This window comes from Epinephelus fuscoguttatus, linkage group LG21, assembly GCF_011397635.1.
Source record: "Epinephelus fuscoguttatus linkage group LG21, E.fuscoguttatus.final_Chr_v1".
Lineage (NCBI taxonomy): Eukaryota > Metazoa > Chordata > Actinopteri > Perciformes > Serranidae > Epinephelus > Epinephelus fuscoguttatus.
Genome location: NC_064772.1, coordinates 2,485,122 through 2,509,573, shown reverse-complemented (window position 1 = coordinate 2,509,573; position 24,452 = coordinate 2,485,122). Strand labels below are relative to the sequence as shown.

The following is a 24,452-nucleotide window of genomic DNA, read 5'->3' as shown; positions in this document are numbered from 1 at the left end:
TTCACTGTTAAAGCAGCTGTGCAGAACTTTTTACAATTTATAAAACTGTCCCTAGTTCATATCACCCCCCCTTGAAGATCCGCATATTTATTTGAACTCAACAGCGACAAAAAAGCCTTTCTCTATATGGCTATTTAGCGTAGCCTAGCTCGGGTCGGACACACAGCGGAAGTCAGCAAACTAGAATACGGCACCCGAGGCAGAAGTGATTCTGCTCGCCCGCAATGGCCCGCAGCGATTAAACCACAGAAGAAGGAGCCGTGTTTACAGTGTTCTTCGAGTAAGCAGTACGCAACGGGCATTGCTGAACACATAACACCTAACAGTTTTATCAGAGATGTATCTATGAGGACTTAGTTGTGCTTTTGATGTCATGGTGGATAACAAAGGAGCATCATGTAAAATTATCTGTGACTGTGACCATGAACACAAATATACAGCAGGCAGTTGTCCTCAGTTTATAAGAAATTCAGAGCTACACCACAACATTTATGAACAGATCTTACTTTACTACTAACTTGTGTGTAACATTAGCATGTTAGCATGTTTCCACTAATTACTTGGACTGACCTAACTTTAATAGCGTTAGCTTTGCAAGCGAAGGCTGCAGGTAACAGCTTTGCTGGGTTAGGATTATGTTATGTCTTCACTGTGTATCTTCACATAAAAGAATACTCCGACGATTTGGGAGTTCTGCCGTTTCTCTATCATTTTCATATTGAGACAACATGATCGATATCTTTTTTGTGTTTGTACGTCCAGTGGCTGGGTCTCAGCGGTTAGCATTGCGCTTATAGGGGGTCAGTAAGTCCTGCGCTGTGATCCGCGGAGGGATACACTGGTGAGCAGGCACAGACGTAGCTTGTAAACAAAACTCGGCTGTTTATTTAGCCTAGCAATATCTCCGGATTTTAGTAGCCGCAATGGACGACTTTGAACGCGATTTTGAAGAGTTTCTTGTAGCGGACACAGACCCAGAGCCAGACCCAGAGCCGGAGTATACAGATGAGGAACTCCATGTGTTGGATGCTGAGCGGGCGAGAAGAGAGGCTGAATCCTCCGCTCCCATTTTGCTGCACAGAATGGGACTCGATGCTACCATCTTTGGGGAGATTTATAATCAGGAGGAAAACCGCCACAGAGAGTGCATCACAAGGAGTGAAAACTTTGCAGCAATCACTAATCCTGGCGTGATTGAAACTTTTTTTTCATGTTCCTAAGATGAACTGGAAAAAACACCCAGGCCTGCAGGAGCTGATGGACAGCTTTCAGTCGGGTGAGTAATATCGTCCGTGTCGTATCTTTGTTTGCTTTTACCGAGTGACCTAGCGTACCTGTCCCAGAGCCAGCTGCAGCTGTTGCTCACCGGTGTATCCCTCCGCACAAAATGTACTGACCCCCTATAAGTGCCATGCTAACCGCTGAGACCCAGCCACTGTACATATGAAAATGATAGAGAAAAGGCATAACTCCCAAATCGTCAGAGTATTCTTTTCACATAATAATGCGGACTCAGCAGATGACTTGTTAACTGTTTATTCATCCTTACACCCAACGTACACGGCTGCTTCTCATTGTTTCCAGTAGCACAACAACGGTTACTACATTACCCAGAATAACTTGAGGCTCACACTACTACGGTAGCCTTAGTAGCTCAAAATACACAACAGATTAGATCACAACAGAAAGACAACAGGAGAATTTACTGAGTAATTTTGCTGTTTCCACTAATTACTTGGACTGACCTGACGTTAGTTAATCCTCTCGCTCTCCAAAACAAATGCATGCGGTAATTGCTGGTTGCAGTTGAGATTTTACGACACCAGGCTGTGGGTGTGATACCGCTTCGACCAAAGGGGTGCTATAATCAATGAAAACAAAAAGTTCCGCACAGCTGCTTTAAACAAGTTGGTAATATGCGTCTCTAGGCGGGTGCACAACATGTGTGCACTCTGCTCAGACACACACAGAGCAGCCACACATATGCAAAAGATAACAAATAAAATTAAAGCTGCAAGCAGCGATGAACGGGCCCTTGCAGTCCACGCACGTCGGGGCATGCTGCCGTCGGGGGGCGTACACCTAGGTGTCTTGTCAGCTGTAGTAAATTAAAAAATAAAGGTTATCTCTTACTTACATTTCCAGTATACAGGTAGGCACCCAACCCACGTATGTATTTTTCCAAAAAGTAGAAGCTGAATACATGCCCAATAGTTCAAGGTCTTCTGACTCTTTAAAAGTTGACATGGTGTCTCTAGCTCAAAGTATGAGGTACGAGAAGAGGTTGAAAGTCGATGAGTTTTGAAGAGGATTTGAAGATTTTCCAATTTACTTCCATTCACACTAATTAGACTGCCACCAGAGCGCCACCTATTGGCTGATTTGCACCGAATTTTGCACAAACCCTCATCGGGCCATGGAACACAATTGGCAAAAGTGTTGTGGTAATCGGACCGTATTTGGTCAAGATATGAAAGACTGTCTGTTTTGAAAACAATGTGCAGGAATTTGTTGTTTTATGTTTTGGCCGTTTTTTGGACGATCAAAATTCTTTTAATAGCTTTTTGTCAGGAGGGTTGACAGATGCTACATGCAAAGTTTGGTGCAAATCGGTCAAATCGCCTAGGAGGAGTTAGAAAAAGTATGTTTTTCATTTGTCGCGATTTAGCAAATGGAAAATTATTGTGAAAGTGGGCGTGGCTTACACCACACAATTCAGCTGAATTCAGAGAACACGTAAATAGAAGGTTTAACAATGTGCGACATATTATGTGGGAGTTATTAGCCAAAAACGCTTTTGCATTGAAAATAGCGCCACCTGCTGGTCATTTTTGGTGTGTGAGTTACAGGGGCCAGTCTATACCACCCCTGTCAATTTTATTTCCATGAGTGTTATGCTGTTGGCACAGTGCCAAATATTAAATTAGACGGCCACCAGAGCGCTACCTAGTGGCGGATCGGTAAGTCCTTCGTCAGATATCCTCAGGAGGGCATTGACAATAATTATACCAAGTTTCGTGTTAATCCGCCCAACCGATGTTGAGATATAAAATACTTCAATTTAAAGAGCGCCACCTTGTGGTCATCACCTGACATTCTGCACAGAGCCTCAGGGGCTCATGTGGTAAACTGAGTTTCATGTCATTCGGATACACCAGTGTGGAGATATGCAGCACTTCCTGTTTAGAACGAAATCTGCAGGAAGTTGCTATTTAATAACTTGAGTATTTTTTGGAATATCAAAATTCTTTTAATAACTTTTTGTCAGGAGGGTCCACAGATGCTGTGTGCAAAGTTTCATGCCAATCGGTGAAATTGCCTGGGAGGAGTTCGAAAAAGTAGGTTTGCGACATTTTGCGAATTTGCGGAAAAAACAGTAGGCGGAAATGGGCGTGGCAGAGCTCAGGTGAAGCTACGTACAGCAGAGTAGGAGGGCTACTAGCCCCACTAGCTGTCCCGGATATTAGCGAGTGCGAGCACGTCTCTCTCACAGCAGCAGAACTGCAAAGTAAAAGAAATACAGTCCGAGTGAAGTGCTTGAGCCGCGGGCAGATACCCGGCCGTCACCGACAACTAAAGCCTCAACTGGTAACGAGTATGAGGGCCGTTATGGTGAGCTAGCTCGATGCTAACTTCGGCTCGCGGTAGCGGTTAGCATCCGCCGCTAACACCCGCTTCCCAGCTCACCACAGTGGCCCTCCTGCCCCTTACAACAAAACGCTGGAGGCTACCGTTGCCGGTGATGGCCGGGTATCGGCCCATGGCTCCAGCGATTCACTCGGACTGTATTTCCTTTCCTTTACTGTCCTGACAACTGCTGTTGCTGCTGTCTGGGGCAGGATGCTACACAGTTGAACCCGAGAAGAGGGGCCCAGTTTGAATGTTTTGTTTACAAACTACAACGAACAAAACTCCAGACTCTACCTTTAATAGATGAGAACTAATAAATCACTTTGATCGTGCATCACTCTAGCCCGTATTTCCCATGGAAGTATGTAGCCTATTGCAGTTCCCCAACCCATAGCAAGTTCCATGTGTGTTTTTCTCCCTCATAGTCAGCGTGTAGCTTCTTACCAGGCTAGTTAGCTAGAATGATGTGAATCTTATCTCGAAATGACGTAAAACCACACTTTAACGTTATAACATGAAAACATCTTGTCACGTTATATCATGAAAACATCACGTTATAACGTGAAAACATCTTATCATGGAATAACGTGATAATTTCATGTTATAACATGAAAATGTCATATCTTGAAATAACGTGATACTTTCATGTTATAATGTCATACTTTCACGTTATAACGTGAAAAAAGCTATTGTTAAAACGTGAAAAGATATTGTTAGAACAATAAACCTTTCACGTAATTATGTGATGCTGAGCCGGTTTTTTTTCCCTCCGGTGGCAGCAATATGTTTCCGTAGAAAGAATACAATAATGAAGTGATGACAATTTTCATCCAAAAGGTCAAAGGTCAACTTCACTGAGACATCATAATGTTCTGCATAAAACACTTTTCTGGCCATTCTAAAACATCATATCTCAGGAACAGAAGGGGAGACATTTGGTCAGATACTGAATAGGTGACACTGATTTTGGGTGTCCACCTTGAAACTGTGCTGATTGTATAGATCTTCTATGTGTGAAGCATCAGTGTTTTCACAGACATGGATGTAAACTGTAAGAGAAACTTTACTGGTGTGTGGAGGCATACAATCACAGGGCAGTAATTCTAGTTGCCAGTGGAGTCTAGCCTTAAAAAGAGCATAGATAAGTTTCACTTTGAGTTCAGTTCCCTGTCAGGGATGGCTGTCTGTTTATGAAGTGCTGATCATCTGACTGGATAAATGAGACTTGGACTATACTGCACGAGTTGTGTGAGAGTTTCTAAACACATGTTTTGATCTAGTTTCAATGTTATTATATGTAGTTCCCAATCAATCAGTAAAGACATGCAAGAAAAACAAAGCTTTCTTCGAGAATTCAAGGGAGCACAGCGTGACTAATGATTTACAAATGGTCATTTTGTGGATGAAGTACAGACCAAATCACAGGGTTTGTTTACAATAACCTCCAGGTAGAAGCCACCACTGTCTCCATCAGTTAGAGTGTAAGGTAAAGTGGAGAAAATATACCAATTATTATGTACAATTAAACTGATATTTTTTTTTTTAGTGGACATTTTTTAAGGTGGTTAAAATACATTTGGTGCGGCCCGTCCACAGCAGTATATTGCTCAGCTTCCATGTACTGTCACAATAATTCAGTTTAGAATCAAATAGAATATACTGTATCTTTGTTGTCCACCATAGGTGGTAAAAGCAGTCAGTTAGTAAAACAGGCAGATAGAGTCATTACAAACACTTAACACATTAAATCAGCACATTGTCTGTCTGTAATTTAAAACTCATCAATCACTTGCATGAGTTAAGGATACTGATTGAACTCGGGATGAAGGACTTCTTAAATACATTTTTGGTTGCCAGAGGGACTCTGTAGTGCCTCCCAGAACTCAAGAGTTCAAACTGGCCAAAGAGAGGGTGAGAACTATCTGCCAAGATATTCCTTGCTTTCTTTCTCATCCTTTCAGTAAAGAGTTGGGTCAACGGCTTTGGTGGCCTGCCAACTATTTTACTTGCCTGTGTCACACACTGAAAACACATGTTTTTGTGTGTGTGTGTGTGTGTGTGTGTGTGTGTGTGTGTGTGTGTGTTTTCAGAGGATCTCACTGGTCAGCAGCTTTGCAGCCTCTCTCTTCTGCGGTGGTTACGCTGCCATCGACTACAGTGACGGTACAGTATCATGAAGTGTTCATTCAGTCAGTTATTAATTTATAATTTTATTTAGGGGGCTGAGACCCTTCGAAGGGGTCACATGATAAATTGAAGGGTCCTGTGTGATCACCAGGGTCCGTTCATACCCCTTTTCCACCAAATGAGCTCTGGTTCTTGAACTAGTTCCGTTCATATCTCCTGGACCCTTGGTGCTGTTCAGTGAACCAGCCTGCGTTTCCACCAGTTTTGAGCGAAACCTTTATAGGCGGTGGGCCGAAGCCGCGATTCCTTGTACTTAAACGATCCCTATCGGGGGAGGACCCAGATTTTTGTTGAGAACTTCTTAAGTTTTCGATAAATCAAAAGAAAATTGTTGCCACCGGTACTTCTTGCACATTTTTGTAGATCGGTAGCTTTATCACGTTACCTTTTATCCGGTAAACAGAGCAGACAGCTACGTCCGGGATCCGACATGTATGACGTGATTGTAGTTATCATCCAATGGGATGCTTGGAAAAAAGAAAAAAAAACCCTTGGAAAATTGGCGCTGCGTGTAGAGCTGTACATATATCTTAATAAGTCTCTTTTATGTCTTCAATACATAACGTGGTCTTTACATGTTACGGACTTTTTTTTGAACAGTCTGTGTAGGTTCCATGTATATTTTTGAGCTTTATACAAAATAAACATATCTGATTGCACAAATTTGAGGTCTGTTATCTTGCTTGGGAACTTCACCTGTCATTTATCTGTCAAAATGATGAAACGCCATAAAAATGACCCTCCTCCCGCCACTAGATTAAACTTTGTTGCTATTTTTTTATTTATTTGCTCGCATTACATTAGCATAAGAAATGGAGTGCTGTATGCATATAATTCAGACAGATGGACCAATTGCTCCTTTTACAGACACAGGATGGTAAAAATTTATTAAATCACTGTTTGAGTGGAAAGATTTAGGCACTGAAGAGAGTCTTATAGCTGAAGAGGCAGTGCTGAGATTTAACTTTTACAGCCAGGAACCTGCTGAATATGCTATACCAGCTAATGCTGGCTATCACAGGGACTGCTACATCCTCTTCATCCTCTTGAGGGTCGCGGGCGGGCTGGAGCCTATCCCAGCTGACATCGGGCGAGAGGCAGGGTACACCCTGGACAGGTCGCCAGACTATCGCAGGGCTGACACATAGAGACAAACAACCATTCACGCTCACATTCACACCTACGGACAATTTAGAGTTATCAGTTAACCTAGTCCCCAACCTGCATGTCTTTGGACTGTGGGAGGAAGCCGGAGTGCCCGGAGAGAACCCACGCTGACACGGGGAGAACATGCAAACTCCGCACAGAAGGGCTCCCACGCCCGGGATCGAACCGGCAACCCTCTTGCTGTGAGGCGAGAGTGCTAACCACCACACCACCGTGCCGCCCGACTGCTACATCCATTTTATTAATATAACAAAAATAAAACGAGCCTTGGGGCATCGGTGGCTTAGTGGTAGAACAGGCGCCCCATGTACAAGGCTGCTGCTGCAGCGGCCCGGGCTCGACTCCAGCCTGTGGCCCTTTGATGCATGTCACTTCCTCTCTCTCTCCCCCTTTCACACTTGTCTGTCCTATCATATAAAGGCTAAAAATGCCCCAAAAAATATCTTTAAAAAAATAAATAAATAAATAAAACGAGCGCGGAAGACAAGAGAAAAGGAAGCTTTAATTCAAAAGGAAAATGGAACAGAAGGTTGGTATCAAACATGCAGTGTGAAACTGTAAATGTGGATCTTGAACTTCAAATCTGAATCTTGAATGCTGAATCTGTGAACAAAGAAAAGAAATTAGGAGCTACAGTGACATCCTCTCACACGATCAGGTTCTGACAACTCAAGTTTATTGTGCGTAATTCACTGTTCAGACATAAGCTTTGTATTTTACTCTACTCAAATGAGCAAAACCCTAGTCAAAATCTATTCGATAAATCAGATCACTGCCAAGGCCGTAGCCAGGGTTAAGAAATGAGTGAGGTCCAGAATTTGAAAAGGAGTGGGGGGATTTGGCCCAGCTGCAGAGAATGTTCACATTAATTGACTAAAAAATATATGCATTTTAACATCAGTTTGGACCACTCTAGCTAGTAGCTACTTTATAGTAGTCTGTACATAATCCTATACAGTGAGGTGATAGTTTTTCTATGGCAGGCTACTTTGTACTAGTAGGTTTAGTACAACAATAATTCTGTGTTCCGCCGATACATCAGATAACTTCCTGCGTGTTGTTTCGAAATAAAAGCTGTCTGGTGTGTTAAAATGTTGCTGTTTGGGGCTGCTTCCATTTTTTTTTTCTCTTTGAAATTTTTACCGAGGTCCAGACCTCGGTGACCTCATAGTTGGCTACGGCCATGATCACTGCATTCTCACCCACTTGATTCAATCACAGGAGGGAGTCATTTGCCCATCTAGCTGCAGTGAACACTGCTGAGATGAAGAAAAGTGCAACTTAAATTAAGCCCCTCACTCATTCACATTACTTCTGAAGTACAATAAAGTGCTCAGTAACATTCACAAACTACATTAATTAAAAACAGCAAGGGAAAAACACGCAGTTGTTATTTCCATTTAATCTCAGATAAGGTGACCAGATTTCTGAAATGAAAAGCAGGGACATTTCAAGTTCAGAGTACACTTTCAAAGAATGCAATGGACCACCGTGTCATTGTGGTCTACAGGTGTAAATGTTTTGTTTTTTATTTTCTTGTCATTAAAAAGGACATTTCTTTTCCTCCTGCTTCCTTTTACTCTTCTATCAGTAATCTTTCTCTCCTAAAGCAGAGCCACATCATAATATATTGTAATAGCTATCACATGGTAATGTTCACAATTCACTATAATAGCCACACCAACAACAGTATATGTTACTGTCGGTGAAATAAGTCTTCAGTCCGCTCCAACTCTGACTTATTTCTTCTTTTGCCCTCATAAAATAGATTCTGTCTTCTGTCTGTGGAATAAATGAGTAAAAATATGGACTGTGCCACTCTGCCAATGCAACCCACATAGCGGTCACAGGTTGTAGCGGCCCCTGGCCCAAATGAACAAGCAGACGAATCTTGACGGGTGCAAACGTCCTTTTATTTATTCGGCACTGTGAAACTAAAACAAGCAAAAAAAAATACATTCGGGGCGTCGGTGGCTTAGTGGTAGAGCAGGCGTCCCATGTACAAGGCTGTTGCCGCAGCGGCCCGGGTTCGAATCCAGCCTGTGGCCCTTTGCTGCATGTCCTTCCCCCTCTCTCTCCCTCCTTCACACTTAAGCTGTCCTATCAATTAAATGCTAAAACGCCCAAAAAAATATTAAAAAAAAAAACACATTCCATTACAATCCATCAAAAACACACGTTTCCGTTTATATTACTCTGTTTCCCACTATACAAATTAATACGATTTAAATATATATTTCTATAGAAACTGACCATTAACCATGATTAAAACACTCCATTCAATCTTCTTAAATACAAACATATGCATGAGCGACAGCTTAACCCGTGCTTGTACAGTTTAAACAACAAAACGACAAAACAAAAACAAACATACCTTCACTCTGCCAACCAAGGGTGCTAGTTAAACTCGGCGGCGTTTAAGTCCTTCTATCGGAGTGCATGCATGCATGCATGCATGCTGGTCCATGAATTGAAGCCTCTGACTGACAGCACAAATGTGTGCCACTTAAACATTCCCCAATCAACACGGCTTCCGGCGGAAACAAACAAAGGTTCCATACAGAGAAATGATAATAATAATAATAATAATAATGGACCAAAAAAGGGAGCCAGTTTCACAGGTAGTACTGCATTAGTCTGTGCGCAACCAGAATCAGAGCTGTGGCGTCTAATTCACTTGTGTTTTTTTAATCCACAGTTGAAATTGGGGACATTTCCAGGGACAGCTCTAGCTCGGGACAGGTCAGCCAAATTGGGGATGTCTGGTCACCCTAATCTCAGATGATCTACTGAAATAACACAAAAGTAAAATCCCAACATTTTTATACAACTGCTATTTTCACCACAAGTGAGGTAGGACAGAATAGTATGGGACCTATTTAAGAAAAATATGAAAGCATTAGTACTCCCTATTTTGGACACCCAAGTACTAAGCCAACTATTAAAGCAACAGTAGGTAACTTTGGCTGTGACACGCGGCTTCGAAAACTGAAACTTAACCATGCATGTTTATGCGTCACACAAAACAACAGTTTTAGTAAACCCGGGTCATATTTTATGGAGAAAATGTCCTCTGGTTTCCCCTCTGATGTCCTAGACTGCTTGGCCTCAACTCTGTGATTCACGGAGGTTCCTGAAAGCAACATGTAGGCTGCCTGCAGACCGAAGCTGCAGCTGCAGCAGTGGGTAGTTGGGGACAGCTCTGCTAAATAAAAGGCTGCAGACAGACAGAGCAGTCGTAGGACATCAGAGGGAAAACCAGAGGACATTTTCTCCATAAATTATGACCTGGTTTTACTAAAATTGCTGTTTTGTGCGACATATTAATGTGCATAGTTTAGTTTTTTGAAACCATGGGTAGTGGTCAAAGTTACAGAGTGTTGCTTTAACAAGCACTACATAGATGAATAAATTATGTGTCTTCACATACAATAATTGTGATGTCACGACCCAGTGATGTAGGGGAATACGAATGGTGCACAGCCTCAAACCAAGGTGAAGCCTGAATCTGTGGATGTCTTCTGTTAGTCTTTTAGTGCTAGAAGTAGCAACAGAGACAGAGGATGGTGAGGAAACTCCGGCAAAGACACAGCTCTAAGATCACACACAAGTGACTTCCACACGTCTGAGAGAGCACCACACCTGCTCCCAGTACAATGTTTGATTTGCAAACATGAAAAATACAGATATGAAGCACACAGCTGGAAGAGAATAAAAGAAAAACTTTCTCAGTGTGAAACACTCACTGCAGGGAAGTTACTTCTTGCTGCTGAAGAAAGACAGGATGAGAATCTGCTTCTACACATTTGTGACAGGGACCTAGTGGCTGGTGAGGCACGATACCACTTCTCCTGTTTCAGAGACTACACACGGTACCTGTCAAAAAAGAAAAGTGAGAACACAGAAAGTGTGTGTGATGACTCCTGCAGGAGGGGAAAAAATGATGTAGCTTTCTATATAATGTATATGTTTTGTTTCTTTGTTACAAACTCTCTAATGCTACACGTGATTTACAATCAGTTCAATCACTTTCCAAAAACCTTACTTTTTTTCGATTAGCTGTTAGCTCTCTTCTGCTGTTTCCATGGAGGTTATGTGAGGAAACTGATTAAATGACAACATTGTTTACACATCATCATAGCGCGTTTGCTTGGTTTATGAGACTCAGTGATGTTGGTCAGCAGATAATAAATAAATAATAATAATAATAATAATAAACGTGCAACAATCCCGGTTATTTCTACCACAAGGACTTAAGAGACCTAACGTAACCCAATGAGAAATAAGATTTAAGCCACTTCAACTTCACTTTACCCGTAAAGTGCGTGAAGCTGCTAGCGAGCGCTTTTTGCTAAAGCTCACGCTAATGTTACTTTTACACTTGCAAAACGTCACCATACGTTTGAACTCAATACTGTACAAGACAATCAAGTTGCAAACATGTTTTTAATAATATAATAATGTTACTTGCTTGTCTCCGTCCATCTGCCGATTCCTCCGTTGAACAGCTCTATTTCCCCATGTGTTTGTGTGCGTATGATTTATGGGTACCGTTTTACGCTAAAAGAGTGAGAGTTTGGGACGGAGTCTTTTACGTGCTACCCCCTGGAGTGTTACCGGAGTTTTGGAGTGCTCAGATAAATGGGCCTTTTTCCCGAACGCAAGAACAGGATGTCGTGCAACACCCCGTACAGCTTTCACAGGCTGCCTTTGTCAGACAGCGAGATGCTGAAGTTGTGCCTCGTTGTGCTACAAATGGATGCTAACACTCCTGTCCAGACACTGCGCCTTGCGGACCATTGGGTCTGCAGTGCTCATTTCTCCCAAGATGACTACTGCCAGCCGAAGAAGAGAAGACATCCAATCCCGAAACACCTCTTCCTCAAGAAAACAGCTGCCCCACGAGTAGAGAGAGCTACAGACACAGTGGAGCAAAGCTCGTGACATCACACAGCCCAGAGGTAAGGGAAAGGCTAGTATGCTATTTACAGAGATAGCACTGGCGATCTGAACCAGTCAGTGGCGAAAAAACACACACTTCATAAACACATACTTACACATCACTTACAGTACCCAGCGGGGCAGCCCTCCCCCTCTCTGCTCCAGCACTGACTGACATCTGACTCCACTCATAGCACTCATAGCGCTGGCAATCTGAACCGGTCAGTGGCGAAAAAAAGCACTATTAATGCGCAAACTTATATGGGACGCATTTGCCCCCGTTACGGTTTTAGCTCATTTCGCGGCTCCCGGCTGCATCCACCTCCCTCAATACTGAACCAGTTTTAGTACGAGTTGTATCCATGAATCATACGCACACATACACATGGGGAAATAGAGCCCAGGTTGAAAAATACCGAAGTTGTCCTTTAACCTTGGGTTAATAGTTGACGTGCCTGTATAAAGTGGAAGTAGACAACTTTTCAACTAGCCAGCGAGCCAGTTATTTGAAAAGGGGGTTGGTAACTGCCACTTAATCGGTATGCAGAGGCTTACAGCTGCCAGGCGGTAATTCTAGTTTGCATGTTTTTCTTGTAAAATACTTCATATTGAAGCTTACCCAAATGAAACAATCTGAAAATCAAAAATAGCTCTTTGGTTGCAAGTAGATTTTTATGGATTGATTTCCTTTTTTTCTGTGTCATGCACACTAAGTGCCCAAACCCCTAATGGGTTTACAGGATGCCAAAAACACAGCTGCAGTGGTCACACATCTCATGACAAGATTATTTTACAGCTCAGTCTTAAACAAAAAATTCTGCCTTCACTCCCAAGCTTGGCAAATAAAATCTGCTGCAACAAAGGTTTCCTCCCTGGAGCACAACTCATGTTTTTCATCCATCCAAAATAAATCAACATGAATTGATGTCATTTCACTAAAAACAGGTGCCTTACGTTCTCATAGACAGGACAGTAAAACACAAAGTAAACCTTAATTTCACTTGTAGCTCAAACCAGAAACAGTTCTTCTCAGGAGGGCAATTAAACCTGCTGCTCTCTGGAGCTAATGCTAATGTTCCTGAATGGAGCTGTGCACGTGGGGATTTTTGTCTTTTCTTTAAATCAAACTTCACATTAAGTCCTCCATTGTTTTTGTTTATATCGACAAAAATTTTCTCTGTAAATGAAAAACATTTTGGTCTCAATTACTTAACTTTAATGCGTCATGCAACCCGTTCTCATTCTGAAGTTGTGAAATACCGCCACTCGGTCAGTGATTTTGATGTCAGACGGCAATGAAAAGCATCCTTTTGTGGGGGTATGATATACTCTACGGCGTCAGTTTGAAATGCCCCTAGATAACAAGGATATATAAGGAGCTGCAAAGTCCCTATAGGATGGGTGGGAGGGGCGGTAGATGGGTCCAACACACACCTGACTTTGACCCAGGAGCCCACTGTTTGCTCTGTGCATATTGAACCAAACCATGATGTTTTTTTCTAAACCAAACCATGTGCTGTTGTTACACAAGGAAATGAACGTAAATACAAGGCGTTTTACTGACGCTGTGAGTTTATTTTGAAAAAGACTGTATGCATCTAACATGCAGAAACTGTACATTTCTTGTGAAAACAGAAGTGTATTCAGAAAATGGATTTAACAGTCATAAATTGACATTTCGTCCTGGACCGTCAACAACAGACAGACTCAGGATACCTAGTACATCACATGTAGACTTGAAAGTCCACAGACCAAACAGCAAGTTGGGAGTGAGAGCATGTTGTGTCAAGAGCCAAAAAAATGGAATCTACTGTTCTTCTGTATCTGTCAGGTTCAGGGATGAATCTGTTGGACATCAGGACCAGAAACTGGTCTGAGATCTGCCTGGAAGTCACCGCTCCTCATCTGGACCGACTGCTGGGAGCTCCGCTGCCCTCTACATCTATACTGGTGAGAGTGGGCCATCCATACTGGTGTGGTTTGACTGTTTGCATGTGATGTTGACCTCAGTGATAAAGTTTAAAAAATAATTACGATAAAGTGACAACCCAGTCATCAGAGTAGATGTATGCATTTCTGCATGTTATTATGTTACATTTGTTCAATAATATGTAAAAGCTCTGTTAAATGTGTGGTTATGTTTAGGCACATAAAACACATGATTATGGTTAGAAAAGATCATATTTTGGTTTAAAACACCCAGTTTTGGTGCCACAATCACCGCTTGAAATGCTGCCAGTGGTCCGCTAAAAGCAACTGTTGTTGTTGTTTGTTTGTTGAACTTTCACAGTGATCTACAGCTCAGCAGGCATTTCCCCAAGGTGTCACTTTAGAAGCATTGACATGAGACGTATGAAATGTACAAATGTAATGTATCTGCGGTTTGCAGAAATGTACAATACAAACATTTTCCTCTGTAGACTGGACTGGAAGTCAGCTGAGACAGTGGTTTTCAACCTTGGTTCCGGGGACCCCCCGGAGTCCTTGAGGGAGTTCCAGGGGGTCCCCAACATGAATGGGAAGAAGCTTATTTTCAGTCTTTAGTTCACTATAGAAGGGAGTCCAATGTGAGTAGGAGTCATAAGAGTATTCTAATCATAGGTTCCATTTCCTCTCCAATTATCTCCTCAACTACAGTCTTTATCACATCTATCGACCAAAATCTTATCAGATGGAGGCTTCTGAAGTGAAATCTTATTCATGACCTAATGTGTATCATTTTATTGGTCCTTGACATGAAAGAGGTTGATAACTATTGGGCTGAGACAAACTTTGACTGCTCCCTCTTGTTGTTGCAGGGTCCCGTGTCCTCCTACTTTGTGCATCGATATGGTTTCTCTGAGAGCTGCAGGGTGGTGGCTTTCACTGGAGACAACCCAGGTGAAATATAAAGAACCACAGCCAGGACTTCAGAAATAATTAACTCTGAACAGCTGCTTATGTGTAAAGTTTTCACGTAGGCCTCTTTGTGACATCCAGCTTCTTGCAGCAGGTCATCAAATCTCTTCATTCTAAATCTGTACACAGAACTTATTCCTCACCACGTTAACTGTCTCTGATAAAGGTCATCATGTGGTTCTGCCCTCTTGTGGCTTTTTAACCTTCCCGACACATGAGTGACAAGTGTATATTATGTATTCCCCTCATAGAGAACAACATATTGTCTATTTTAAACCGTGAATCAGCAGTATAACAATAGATGACACTTATTGGACACTTAAAGACCTGATTCTGCCGACAGTATCTGTATGTATCTATTTCTATATTACTATCATTGTGATTCATAACTTAATTTCCTTTTAGTTCAGTGGAAAAGCTCTCATATTATAATAAATATGCATTTAATGTAAATAGCATGAAATTTCTTACATAATTAGCACATACTTTAAGTTTTATTGTCAAATGTCCAGGGAAGTCATTTTTGACTTCTGAGGACCGTGAGAGGTTAAATCCAAGATGGCTGCCAGTCCATTGGGTCTAATGTTAAAATACATTTAATTTTTGAACCAAACAGTGAAGAAAACCATTTAAAAGTGTTATTTCCATCTTAAGATCATGTGATATTTTACAAAGGTCTTCAAGGAATTTCCTAGAATTTGGCACAAACATCCACATGGACTTGAATTAACTGATTATATTTTGGTAGTCAAAGGTCGACGTCATTGTGACATTGCATCTATCTCATTGTCATGATCGTGAAATGTTAATAAGGTTTTAAGCAAATTTCTTTAAGTTTGGCACAAAACGTCCCACTTGGATTCAAGACTGAACTCATTCAATTTTGATAGTCAAAAGTCAAGGTCACTGTGACCTCGCATCTGTCTCATTTGTGTGAACTCGCAATAACCCTCAAACTCCCACAGATATCACTAAAGACATGACCTTAAAGGGATACCTTGTTCTCTTTCCCTCTCTCTCTCTCTCTCTCTCTCTCTTTCGCTCTCTCTGTCTCTCTCTCTCTCTCTTTCTTTATTTCTTTATTTCTTCTCTCTCTCACTGCACTACACTGGCACTGCATGCTGGGAGTTGGTGGTGATGAGAGTGTCTGGTGTGTGAGAGTGAGTGAGCAGGGCTGCCCCTGACCAAATTGGGGCCCTAAGTGAAATTTTATTTGGAGGCCCCAATCCCAAATGTATCATAGGTACAAAATGACCGTACAACAACTTGCCATTTAACTTGACAACGTTTACTGGCAATAACAAATGTACTGTAGATACAGTAGTTTGGCTGTATGAGTCAAATAAAATAAAAAATTCAACCTGAAATAAATAAATAAATATTAAATAAAAATAACTTCAAACTGAGTCACAAATAGCCATCAATTACTCATCAAAAGAAAGTAACTTCCACCACCTCAATCCCCCACCCTTGATTAAATACTGAAAATAAAATAAAAGAGGGGGACAGGTTTTTCCTATTTAATCTTATTTTGTTATATTTCTCCCTCTCCCCTCTCTGGAGGCGTCTGATCTCCCTCAGCCCTCCGCCTCTCCCATCTTAATTAAACACTGAAAACAGAAATAAAATACAGAGACATTGTTTTCTATTTTCATCTTATTTAGCTATATTTCTCCCTCTCCCCTCTCTGGGAGCATCCGACCTCCTGGCCCCGCACATACCCCGAGGCTCGGGTCTCCCCCTCTGTGGAGCCCGCCCGCCCTCCCGTCCCCGCACATACTCCTGAGGCTCTTTTGGACGACATGTGGACAACTCTTCACTTGCTGCAGCTCTGCAAGTGCCTGCCAGCGCACCCCTCTTATTGTTCAGATGTCCAGTGCTGTCAATCATTGCAGCGACGCATGGGCTGTCAGGTCTCTTCTCTCCTTCCTTGCACTGATTCTACGCGCGCCTCACAGTAGCACATCATGTGCGCATCCATTGTGCATATGCACAAATGCATCCCCTCGCGCAAAATGTGGCCCCCCCATGGAAGATGAGGCCCTATGCACAGCACGTGTTCTGCGTTTAGGGAGGGGTGGCCCTGTGAGTGAGTGTCTGGCACGGAGTTTTAAATTGTTTCTGGTGGTACTTCTGGGGGTTTCTCCTTCCTTTCTGACTTCACCCCTGCATGATCAGGTAAGTTCTGATATTTTTCTTTTCTTGGCTGGTTGGTGATTGTGTTGCCGGTTGTTGCTGGTTGTTTGATGGAGGAATGGCATCCTTCGAGATGCTGCCCCCATCTAACCGGCATGAGATACGCATAGTCCCGCCAGAGCCCAGTGTGATGCTGAAGGGGGTTTTGTCTGCTCTAGGAGAACAAGCCGGGCGTGACAAGCTGCTTTTTGCTCCTTGAATGAATAAGGCTATGGTCGTATTTCTTAAGGAAGAGCCGCAGGTCAGTGAGATGATTGAGAGAGGTGTAGTGAATATAGCCGCAACTGGCAATTCCGGGGTTCAAGCCAGCATGGAAGTTGAAAGCTGGGAAAGATCAAGACCTCTGACAGTATAGGCAGCGCTCGACAGTGCGAGCGTTTCACTTGCATAAAAATAGGTGTGTGCGAACTGTAAAAAATATTTAGGGGCACATGTGCACGTAAAAAAAATCAGCCGAAGCAGCATATATTTTTGTCAATAAAAAAAAATATGATAATCTAACCGCAAATGTTGGAGGAACTCCAGCCGCCTTCCCGCTTCCCTCTTCCCCGTGTGACACGGTTATGGGCAGTTTTCCAAGCCACTGTCGGCACAATGAATATAAGTCCCACTGTCGGCAGCGTGGAAATAAGTCAAAGTGTGGAGGAGACGGACCGGGTTAAGCGGCGGACCTCAGGGGAAGCCTGCTCCGTTCTCCCTGCAGTTAGGGACTGTTCTCCATGACCAGGCTGTTGACTGGGTGGAAATAAGTCAAAGTGTGGCAGGGAAGAGGGACAGGGAAAAGCGGTGGACCTCTGGGGAAGCCTGCTCCGTTCTCCCCGCAGTTAGGGATCGTTCGCCACACTACCGCTGCTGGGCAGGGTGGAAATAAGTCCTGCAGAGTTTCAGAGGACCTGGAGAATGTTTTAGGATAATAATAGCATTATATAAGATAATCATATTGCAAAGATAATATATATAAGATAATAACATTAAAGACAAAATTAAATTGCAATACTTTTTCAAAACTTGATGATTTTACCTTTCTGTACATTTTGTATACAAATTCATTACATAATTTTGCTTGTAAATGTCTATTTGCATCACGTTTATTACGGAAAACACATTATTTGATCAATTTACATTGTGCCCCTAAAGTTCTTTGTGTGCTCCTTATTTTTTCAACTTAGGAGCACATGTGCTCCTTGGGAAAAAAGTTAGCGTCAAGCCCTGATAGGACACGTGTTAAAGATCAACAACAGGTTTTGTGACAGTCAGACAGATGCTTATTCATTTATGTCCAAATCTCTACCAGGAGTGTGTTGATGTTTAAACAAACCCTCGCTGATTTATGGCCAAACTTTGAGAAAGACCATTGCACTTGTTTGGAACTTGTGGCGCCCCCCGTTGACAGATTTCAAAATGATTTTACACACGTGGTTCATCATTGTTATTTAACATACCCTGCAAGATTTGTAATGACTGGACAATCAATTCCTGATTTTATAATCTGATTTGTGTGATTACATGTCAATTTTTTGCATTTGTGGTGCCCCCCCTAGTGAGAAATATTTTTTCCAGCGGATATCTTAGTTACGATTGAGCTAGCAAAGCAGTTTTGTGTTGCTGTGTGTGGTATTTATTCAGTTTTGGGAAATCACGATATCTAGAAAGCATCAGTGGCTGCAGCTGACAGGGACAGCTCACAACAGCAGTAAAGCTAACATCAGGACGTCATCTGTTAAAAGCCTCCCGTTGTTGGATATGACATGAAACTACTCCAGTTAGCTCAATCATGTTGTAACTAAGACATCTGCTGGAAATTTATTTTTTTTTTCACGGACCGTTTATTGAGTTACTGAGTATTACAGACAACGCTAAGGGCTAACAGCTAACGCTGCGTCGCCCGGTCAAAATGGTTGCGCGACGATTACGTCACATCCAGAGCCCGGTAACTTTACAGGAACCTTCCTCCTACTATTTGGGGGACAGGAACTACTACAGGAATGTCCTCTCGCTCGGCCCTCTCAACCGCCGTGTCTCCACTGAGAGAGCGGAGTAGGAGGAAGGTTCCTGCAAAAGTGGTAGTAGTTCCTGCCCCCCAAATAGTACCAGGAACTTCTTCAGTGGAAACGGGCCTATAGCTTGCAAGTTCTGTGATGATTGGCCCAAAGGTTGTGAAGTTAGGTCTATTCATGTGTTGAACCAAGCCCCTTTTGAAGTTCATTGGTCAATATTTTCAAAAAGCAATGAGATATCAATAACAGTTAAAGCGTTGGTGATAAAATTCTGAGAAAAATCGTACATTTTTCTTCTGATTTCAGGTATATTGTCAAGTATTTTGGTGATATTTGTTTAGAAATTAGATGAAATAGAAAACGTATGTACAGTACAGGCCAAAAGTTTGGACACACCTTCTCATTCAATGCGTTTTCTTTATTTTCATGACTATTTACATTGTAGATTCTCACTGAAGGCATCAAAACTATGAATGAACACATGTGGAGTTATGTACTTAACAAAAAAAGTGAAATAACTGAAAACATGTTTTATATTCTAGTTTCTTCAAAATAGCCACCCTTTGCTCTGATTACTGCTTTGCACACTCTTGGCATTCTCTCCATGAGCTTCAAGAGGTAGTCACCTGAAATGGTTTTCCAACAGTCTTGAAGGAGTTCCCAGAGGTGTTTAGCACTTGTTGGCCCCTTTGCCTTCACTCTGCGGTCCAGCTCACCCCAAACCATCTCGATTGGGTTCAGGTCCGGTGACTGTGGAGGCCAGGTCATCTGCCGCAGCACTCCATCACTCTCCTTCTTGGTCAAATAGCCCTTACACAGCCTGGAGGTGTGTTTGGGGTCATTGTCCTGTTGAAAAATAAATGATCGTCCAACTAAACGCAAACCGGATGGGATGGCATGTCGCTGCAGGATGCTGTGGTAGCCATGCTGGTTCAGTGTGCCTTCAGTTTTGAATAAATCCCCAACAGTGTCACCAGCAAAACACCCCCACACCATCACACCTCCTCCTCCATGCTTCACAGTGGGAACCAGGCATGTGGAATCCATCCGTTCACCTTTTCTGCGTCTCACAAAGACACGGCGGTTGGAACCAAAGATCTCAAATTTGGACTCATCAGACCAAAGCACAGATTTCCACTGGTCTAATGTCCATTCCTTGTGTTTCTTGGCCCAAACAAATCTCTTCTGCTTGTTTCCTCTCCTTAGCAGTGGTTTCCTAGCAGCTATTTGACCATGAAGGCCTGATTCGCGCAGTCTCCTCTTAACAGTTGTTCTAGAGATGGGTCTGCTGCTAGAACTCTGTGTGGCATTCATCTGGTCTCTGATCTGAGCTGCTGTTAACTTGCGATTTCCTCGGATGAACTTATCCTCAGAAGCAGAGGTGACTCTTGGTCTTCCTTTCCTGGGTCAGTCCTCATGTGTGCCAGTTTCGTTGTAGCGCTTGATGGTTTTTGCGACTCCACTTGGGGACACATTTAAAGTTTTTGCAATTTTCCGGACTGACTGACCTTCATTTCTTAAAGTAATGATGGCCACTCGTTTTTCTTTAGTTAGCTGATTGGTTCTTGCCATGATATGAATTTTAACAGTTGTCCAATAGGGCTGTCAGCTGTGTATTAACCTGACTTCTGCACAACACAACTGATGGTCCCAACCCCATTGATAAAGCAAGAAATTCCACTAATTAACCCTGATAAGGCACACCTGTGAAGTGGAAACCATTTCAGGTGACTACCTCTTGAAGCTCATGGAGAGAATGCCAAGAGTGTGCAAAGCAGTAATCAGAGCAAAGAGTGGCTATTTTGAAGAAACTAGAATATAAAACATGTTTTCAGTTATTTCACTTTTTTTTGTTAAGTACATAACTCCACATGTGTTCATTCATAGTTTTGATGCCTTCAGTGAGAATCTACAATGTAAATAGTCATGAAAATAAAGAAAACGCATTGAATGAGAAGGTGTGTCCAAACTTTTGGCCTGTACTGTATGTGCATACAGTACAAATTACAACAAGATAATGAATATCACTGTGAGCTAACCGTTGAACCGATCTGAACACCATTTGAAATATGTGACATCTAGTATCCAAAGAATGTCTCAGTCAATGGTGGTTGCATTTAGATGAATACTTTTGGCGATACACAGTAGATGTATGTTGTTAAGAATATAGAGTGATGGAATTCTGAATTGACTATAATTTGCAGTCCAGAAACGGTTTGTCACAGTGGATGTGCTTGGAAAGTTTTAGCTCTGTAGGACACACTGGTGATTTAGTATGATTTTTTAAAATATGGAATGAAATGTCTTGAAATTTTGATTTAATAATAAACCATGCCCCCTTTAAGCAATCATTTTCAAATTTTATGCATCAACTGAGACATGACCCTAGATGATGTAAACCAAATTTCGTACAAACATCGCTGGCTGATGATGAGATATCAACTTTTTGAATGTGTAGGGCCCCCTATGAGTCAATTTGAATCAAACTTTAAGGGTATGATTGAGTAACTTACTGTATGTAGACATGTTCTGCAAGTTTTCCTACTCAATTGTCTAATATTGAGTAGCCTTAATAGTGGAGGGGACAGTAAACGGAATATAGTTATATTCTGTGTTATACATTTTACAGAGGTTCTACTAATCCTTGAGGCCCCTGTTTTCCCCTTTTGAATATACAGTGGTGGAAAAAAGTTTTCGGACACCCTTAAAATTTTACACAATCTCAAATATTATCATGAAATATTTGTGGAAAAATCTTTTTTGTGTTTCAAAAGGTGTGGCTGCATTAGACAGATACAAACAAATACAAATTATATTTTTTTGTTTATTGTTTACAAGAAAAACTAACAAAACTAAATTTTTGACAGTTTCATTATGTCAGTTCTCAACATTGTCCGTATCAAAGTCAACAAATAACAGAGAATGTGTTCAAATCTGAACAAAAAATAAATAAACCATCACATCATCAAATTAATATTTAGTAGTCCTGCCATTGGCACGTAGTAGAGCTCTAATCCTGGCTGGCATGTTCCCCATGAGCCTTTCACACTTTTGAGGGGTAATCTTGTCCCATTCTTCTTGAATTACTGCCTTTAATTCTTCTAAATTCTTTGGTTTATGCTTTGAAACAGACCTTTTGATAATCCACCACAGATTTTCAATGGGGCTCATGTCCGGGGATTGAGCTGGCCACTCTAAGACCTGGATACTGTGCTCCTGCAGCCAAGTTCTACTGGCCTTGGATGTGTGGCAAGGGGCATTATCTTGTTGAAACATCCAGTTTTTACCTCAACGGAACAGTGCACGCGCAGAAGGGAGCATGTGGGTTTCGAGAATGGTACAATACTTAGTAGAGTTCAATGTGCCATCACAGACAGTGAGATGACCAACACCAGCAGCACTCATGCATCTCCAAACCATGATACTGCCTCCACCATGCTTGACAGTAGGTACTGTACATGCTGGAGATAATGCCGCCTGGCCTTCTGCGTACCCTCACATTAGTAGGAGGAAGATAAAGCTGGAAACTGGACTCATCTGACCACAAAATCTTCTTCCAATTCCTGGCTGTCCAGTTCTTGTGTGCCTGGGCCCAACGACGCCGGGCTAACCTCTGTCTCTCATTGATCAGGGACTTCTTGATAGCCTTGTAGGACCTTAAGCCATGATCTAAAAGTCGGCCACGTACAGTGCGAGTGGAACACTGGACACCAGTTTGGTTTGACCACTGCTGCTGAAGCTCCTGTGATGTCATTCGGCAGTTTTGCCTGCACATGCGGATCAGGATGCGGTCATTTCTTACTGAAGAAACCCTTGGACGCCCAGATCTTGGTTTGTCTTCCAAGCTGTTGGTTCGTCTGTATTTCTGCAGAGTGTATCCACCTGCTGAAGGACTGCATCTGCACTTCCTGGCTATCTAGCGGCAGCTGTACCCTTCCTGGCTGAGAATCTTTATCTTCAGGCGTGTTTCCTGCGTTAGGGTCCTTGTTTTAGCCATTTTTGTGTCTGAAGAACTTTCAAATGTGCTGGCTTTATGTAGACACGAAGCTTGCCAACAAAAATTGTGTCTTTTAATAAAAAGAACGACCTTCATCACTGGTACCAAAATGACCCAATACTCAAAATGTCTTATGTATTTTTATGGAACCAATCAATTTTAAGTTTTAATGGCTTTTTTAGGATTTATTTAGTATTTTGGCTGTGACTGTACTAAAAGAAATTGCACTTGAAGACCTAAGAGTGATTCTTAATGCAATATTTCACAAATGCATGGGGTGTCCGAAAACTTTTTTCCACCACTGTAAATGTCTCTCTTTTTCACAGACATTTTTTTCACCTTAATTAATCAGTTTACCGTCCCCTCCACTATTAAGGCTACTCAATATTATACAATTGATTTGCAGAGCCCTGTAATCATTTTTAAACTTTTTCTAACTCTATACTTTTAGTATTGATATTGGCGTAGATTCTTTGTAATAGGTTCAGACTATTTTTCTGGGGTTCTTTTAGTCCCTAGTAGAGTTATATCCAGTGACTTAAAAGCTTCTTTTCAACTTAATAATTTTGATGTTCTTATATGTTTCAATGTATTTGAATATTTCTGTTTGCATGTATTGATTCTTGTGCATCAGTCTTGGCAGTTGTCTTGTGTCAGCCTGTCATTGTCTGCAGCTGCTACACATATGGTTTCTATTGCTTCTCATTACACCTTACACTGTGATTGGTGCTAGAACTTCAATCAGTCAATCAATTTTATTTATAAAGCCCAATATCACAAACCACAATTTGCCTCAGAGGACTTTACAGCATACGACATCCCTCTGTCCTTAGGACCCTCGCAGCAGATAAGGAAAAACTCCCCAAAAATCTCATTACTGCTGAGTTAATCATTTCTTTGGCACAGGAAGTTAAGTCTTACTGGCATTTTAACAACAAGCTCTTACAGAACGGTGTATTCTGCCAGGGTTTTGCTGATTTTTGGTCCTGCTTGCAAGGTAAAAATGGCAATTTTGATTTACTGAGGCAGTGGTGAGAGGTAGGCAAGGCTCAGATACACATCTTCTGCCAGCAGTTTCAATCACACTCCACAACAAGGGTCAAAGCAGCAGTTCAGGAGCTGGAGAACAGCATAAAGAACGTTGAAGGTGCCACGGCCAGCAGCTTGGGCTCTGAAATGTATGCCCTGCTGAAGGAGAAAAAACTAGAGCTCAGTACTTTCATGCAGGAGAGGGTGAAAGGAGCTCTTGTTCAGTCCCACTTCCTCAATATTTAACACATGGACACTCCAAGTGCTTTCTTCTTCAGTATGGAGAAGTCTGCTGCAAGGAGCAAGCTGATGACATCCCTACAGCTCCCTGGAGGCAGGGTGACAACAGAGCCCGATGAGATGAGGAGCCATGCTGTTTCTTTCCACTCTTTCCTTTTCAGGGCAGAGGG

At 42.1% G+C, this 24,452-nt stretch overlaps 1 protein-coding gene across 3 annotated transcripts in view; it reads left to right on the top strand.

The window, feature by feature from the left end:
• The window catches only part of xylb (xylulokinase homolog (H. influenzae)), a 294,008-nt gene that overhangs the window by 60,634 nt on the left and 208,922 nt on the right, over positions 1–24,452 (top strand). For all 3 annotated transcript variants that reach the window (XR_007448299.1, XM_049565798.1, XM_049565799.1), the window contains exons 8-10: positions 5,721–5,793; positions 13,757–13,875; positions 14,724–14,805. Coding sequence is in view for 2 of the 3 variants with exons in the window: in XM_049565798.1 (XP_049421755.1) it covers positions 5,721–5,793; positions 13,757–13,875; positions 14,724–14,805 (274 nt within the window). In the remaining variant the exon portion in view is untranslated. The remainder of the gene's footprint in view (positions 1–5,720; positions 5,794–13,756; positions 13,876–14,723; positions 14,806–24,452) is intronic.